The sequence below is a fragment of the Branchiostoma floridae genome, unplaced genomic scaffold (assembly GCF_000003815.2).
Source record: "Branchiostoma floridae strain S238N-H82 unplaced genomic scaffold, Bfl_VNyyK Sc7u5tJ_1560, whole genome shotgun sequence".
Taxonomy (NCBI): Eukaryota; Metazoa; Chordata; class Leptocardii; order Amphioxiformes; family Branchiostomatidae; genus Branchiostoma; species Branchiostoma floridae.
In genome coordinates, this window is record NW_023365758.1 from 79,812 (window position 1) to 85,027 (window position 5,216).

Genomic DNA, 5,216 nt, shown 5'->3' on the forward strand with positions numbered 1-5,216 from the left:
GAAATGGTTTTTCTTGGGAATGTTTAGATTTTGGTGATGCATATTTCAGGTATGGGTTTCTACCTCTATATTGTGTCGAAAAAAACAGACACTATGACCATAACATGTCCAGAACTCGAGACAGAAGTTCCACTTCAGTACCCTAACAAGTCGCTAGGGTGCAGTATGATTTTTTTTCATATATATCTCATCAAGACCTACCCACATACCAACTAGTTAATACAATCCATCCAAGCCGTCTAAAGTTATGCTGTCTACGCACACACATGCAGTTGCACGTATTCATACACACAAACATTCACACATGCATACATACAAACAAACGCCACCGAAAACGTCACCTTCTATGGTAGATAATGAAACAATTTATACAACCCAACCCAAGAACAGCATTACTCTAGCAGAGCAAAGTAATACAATTACGTCATTATTACGGATTAAAGAATAGCTCAAACTGTACGGGGTAATCAGGTATATCAACTTTGACCTTCGACCTCCACAAAGCTGAAAGGCCAGTTTGCCAGGTCGCCATTTTGATTTATCGGCTGATCACGGGCAAGAATCCTTTGTTTCCAGTTTGGCCATTTTTAAGACAACTCAACACGTTAGCAGTAAGTCAGCACCATAAACCGGTAGGTAAGGCATTTGTTTACTGCCTGTCCACGTTGCCTGAGTGTATATTTTTATGTGTATGTATGTAACGTTATTTGTATGCGCGTGTGTGTGTGGAAGGATATGGGACTAAGGAAATATTATGAATGATAAAATGTGTGTGTGTGTGTGTGTGTGTGTGTGTGTGTGTGTGTGTGTGTGTGCATCTATGTGTGTGCGTGCGTGTTTTTGCATGTGTGTGTGTTTGTGTGTGTATGGATAAGCGTGTATCTGTGCATGTGTGTGTGCGTGTGTGTGTAATACGGACTACACCTTTATGTATTATATAATATAAATGGAAATTCTAGAGTAGATATGTTCCTGTTCCAGGACAACAAGGCGGGTATAGATAGCATGGGAATGTTTTTTATCTTCCAATTTTAAACGACTTATTGTCCTTTTCAGAAATGGTCGAGAGAAGTGGTGAGGTTGCTATGGACGAACAGCCAACTGTACATGCAGGGGACGAGACAAGCACCATCACGAAATTATACACGGGAAGGCAGCAGAACAAGGATGGGGGCATTCCACGCGAGGAAACGTGCGGAGTAGAATCCGACCATCCTCCCGCACAGCGTCGAACAGAGCACACGGACAGGCTTGCGGTGAAACGTACTCAGTGGACAGACGCTTCGAGTGTACGGAATGTGACTATAGAGCAGCCAAAAAATATTGTCTAGTAATACACACAAGAATACATACAGGCGAAAAACCCTATAAATGTGGCCAGTGCGACTACTGTGCTAGGCAGAAAAGTAGTTTAGACCTTCACCGCACTACTAAGCACAGCGGAGAAAAACCATTAATGTGTGACGAGTGCGAATACAGGACTGCCGATAGGTCTAACCTATCAGTGCATATGAGACTGCATACAGGCGACAAACCGTTTAAGTGTGGCCAGTGCGATTATTCTACTGCACGGAAGAGAAACTTAGACCGACATATGGCTAAACACACCGGCGAAAAGCCTTATAGTTGTGTAGAGTGCGGGTACAGGACGGCTGACAGGTCTTCCTTAGCGGTACATTTGAGAAAACATCGAACATACAGGTGAGAAACCTTATAAATGTGACCAGTGCGACTATTCTGCTGCAAAGAAAGACAATTTAGACCGACACAAGGCTACGCACTCCGTAGAAAAGCCCTACATGTGTGGTGGGTGCGGATATAGAACCGCCAACAGGTCTCACCTAACCCGCCATGTGAGCAGACATGCAAGTGTGAAACATTATAAATGTCATAAATGCGACTTTTCTACTAAAAGGAAAGATTATCTAAAGAAACACTCGTTAAAACATACGTCTTAGGGATACAGTTGACACTTGCTGATACGGGACCCTCGGCATCTATAACATCCGGATACATGCAAAAAATGCAGGTGAATACTCAAAACACAGGTCTGATCAATGCGAATATTTTATTTAATGAAGATGTAATTTAGACATACACAGGGTGAAACAGACCGCTTAATCATAGTGGTCCTTCTGCGTTGCGAGATATACAACGTTCCGTTTAAAAGGGTATTGCTCCCCTTGCGTTATGAACGTCCCCTGTAGATATACCCCTGTAGATACTTAATACCCTTAACTTTGATAGTTGCAGTTGCAAACATAGATACCGCAAGTCTAAACCTGATGTGTAAAACTGTATAAAGTATCAAGTCTGCATATTACTGCAGTTGTACTAATTGGTGCTGATAGTTAGCATACATATATTTTTTGACAATATGTCATTCAGTTTATATGTTTTTATGATATTGAAACGTTGACATTAGATTTTATATATATCATTTATTATCATTATAACACTCCATTGTGATAACACAAACAGAACTGTTCGCTTCCGATACCTTCCAGTGCTGTTCATGCATGTCATCTATTTGTCAAAATATGAATTTGCAACCACCTTCAAAGCAAGATGAAATTATTCGATTTTTACAGGATGAATAGGACATAAAAAAGTCTATATGCTACCATACATATGCTCACAAGAAACCAAAATGCAGTACTTTCAGTACAAAATTATACACAGGTTCTTGATCACCCACACATATTTTTTTTTTAATTTAAAGACTGATCAATGCCCATATTGCGAAGAAAAGTAGACAATAGTACATCTTTTCGCGGAATGCCACATCGTCAAAATTTTCTAGAAAGAGTTTACTGACTGGTGGAAAAAAGAAAATCAGCATCCCGCAGGTCTTACCAACACTGAAATTCTTTATGGTCACCTGTCCCACCTTCAAAACAATAAACTATTGGACAGGTGTATCATACAGGCCAAATATTACCTTTTCTGCACCGCCATTAGCAATGCCTACCCCACGTTCCATGCCGTAAAGCATAAACTACTAGAGTATGTTTAAGATAGTATTAGTGGTTTCAAAGTGATGTAAGTTTCCAATTGTGAAGGGTTTTAGTCATGTTTCTGTTGTAGTCATGATCATGAAGCTATACATGTAATTGTAAATGTAACAACGTACAGGATTTCGAGAGCCAATTGTAAAGTTTATAGTCATGTATCTGCTGTAGTCGGAGATGTAGTCGTGAAGCTATACATGTAAATGTGTGTAATTATTATCATTTTTCAATAAACCTTTTTTTTTAAATTGAAAAAAAAATGTATTTGCAGTTATTGAATTAAATTATTCTTTCGCTCGTTTCTCTTTTTTTGTCTTATTACCTGTGTGTCTAACCTTTATCGACATATTCTTTCTTTCATATACTAGCTAACAGACATTTGTCATACATAGGAGTGTCCTTTCTGTGACGTCACGACCTGTAGCCAAAATGTCCTACCAAAGAGCACACAGTAGACAATCGGTTTTAATATTTAGTCAATTTAGTCAATAACAAATAGACGCTGATATTCTAGGTTATAATGCTACTTGAACTAGGTGAATGTTAATATAACGCTGCAGTCATTGATTTGGTGCTGATTTTTCATACATCATATCAAACGTTCTTAGATTATCCTCCTTCCATGTATTGTAAGTAGTGGTAGCATTACTAGTAGTAGTATATTATGATGATTTACATTATCATGATTTATATCATCTTCATCTACAACATTAAAAATAGATAAAGTAAAATCAACTGTCTAGACGTGTTTTTCATTTATAAACAATAGAAATCATAGTTTGAATATCAATTGCAAAATAAATGGCCGTCGGGGCAAATATAGGTATTACAGCGCAGGCAAGGCCAACTCAAAAGGATAGGTGACCCTAACAAGTGGTGGGGGTGCACATTCTAACGCTAGTTCACCTTTATTCATAGGGTAACCTTTATCCGTTATTTTAAAGAACAATCTATCACGCACATACATGCATAAGGAACACGCATACATACAAACGCTACCGAAAACTTCAGGTAGGACTATGGTAGGTAATAAAACAACTAATACAAACCAAGAACAGCGTATTACTCTAGCAGACTAAAGTAATACAGTTATGTCGTTATTATAGGTTAATAATAATCATCTGGTGTATTTTGCCAGCCAGTAGGTACCCAGTATGAGTAATGAGGCTGTTTAACGTGGTTAAAGAATAGGTTCAATCGTACGATATAATCAGGTAATCCAATTTTGACCTTTAACCTCCACAGAGCTGAAAGGTCAGCTTGCCAGGCCGCCATTTTGATTTATCAGATGATCACGAGCAAGATCCCCTTGTTTCCAGTTTGCCGTTTATAAGACAATTCCACACATTAGTAGTTAATCAGTACCATAAATCGGTAGGTAAGACATGTTTTTACTGCCTGTCCACTTCTTGTTTGCTAATTCCTTTGTACTTTAGATTGAACAGAGGTTTCTTTCAGGAAATCAGTGATCGATTTGTAGAAAGGGGAGGGGGGCAGTAATTACTAACTTGTTGACATAAGGAAGAATGGACAATGATGGTGCGGTTTGATAACTCTTTGAATCAAATGTTGGGGTTCTTGCTAAATTGTTAATCACGTGTATATACATAAATCGGTACTCAAACATGCATTCCACTAGCAAACCGGCCACGCTGTGTGGATGTTTCTGTGTGTGTGTGTGTGTGTGTGTGTGTGTGTGTGTGTGTGTGTGTGTGTGTGTGTGTGTGTGTGTGTGTGTGTTTGTGTATGCCTGTGTTTTGTTGGTGTGTGTGTATTGGTGTGCACGTTTTTGTTTTGCCTGAAAGTGTAGGTGGGGATGGGGTGTGTGGTCTATAGGATAAGGAATACGGTGTGTGGTAGGCGGGTGTTGTTTCACCATTCATCATTGTTGTTTTTTATAAATGGGCGAAAGAAACAGCGAGGTTGCTATGGACGATCACCAAGCTGTGGACTCTAGAGACGAAACAAACAGCAGCGATAAATTAGACTCGGGAAGACAGCAGAACAAGAGATGGGGCATTCCATGCGAGGAAAAAAGCGGCGGAGTAGAATCTTTCGACCATCCTCCAGCACAGGGTCAAACAGAGCAGACGGACAGGTTTGCGGTGAAACGTACTGTGGACAGACGCCTCGAGTGTACGGAATGTGACTATAGGCCAGCCAAAAAGGTTAACTATCGAGACACACAAGAAAACATACTGGCGA

At 39.6% G+C, this 5,216-nt stretch overlaps 4 protein-coding genes across 4 annotated transcripts in view; all 4 read left to right on the plus strand.

Moving 5' to 3' along the window:
- LOC118408207 (gastrula zinc finger protein XlCGF57.1-like) overlaps nucleotides 1-1,651 on the plus strand; it is a 64,697-nt gene extending 63,046 nt beyond the window's left edge. The window contains exon 3 of the mRNA XM_035808849.1: nucleotides 1,057-1,651. Coding sequence (XP_035664742.1) covers nucleotides 1,057-1,331 — 275 coding nt within the window. The 3' untranslated portion in view covers nucleotides 1,332-1,651. The remainder of the gene's footprint in view (nucleotides 1-1,056) is intronic.
- LOC118408220 (gastrula zinc finger protein XlCGF57.1-like) overlaps nucleotides 1-5,216 on the plus strand; it is a 57,708-nt gene that overhangs the window by 40,564 nt on the left and 11,928 nt on the right. The gene's annotated exons all lie outside the window — the stretch shown is intronic.
- The window catches only part of LOC118408224 (zinc finger protein 525-like), a 13,818-nt gene continuing 9,093 nt past the window's right edge, over nucleotides 492-5,216 (plus strand). The window contains exon 1 of the mRNA XM_035808874.1: nucleotides 492-632. The gene's annotated coding sequence lies outside the window, so the exon portion shown is untranslated. The remainder of the gene's footprint in view (nucleotides 633-5,216) is intronic.
- The window catches only part of LOC118408226 (zinc finger protein 525-like), a 24,560-nt gene continuing 24,257 nt past the window's right edge, over nucleotides 4,914-5,216 (plus strand). The window contains exon 1 of the mRNA XM_035808878.1: nucleotides 4,914-5,179. Coding sequence (XP_035664771.1) covers nucleotides 4,940-5,179 — 240 coding nt within the window. The 5' untranslated portion in view covers nucleotides 4,914-4,939. The remainder of the gene's footprint in view (nucleotides 5,180-5,216) is intronic.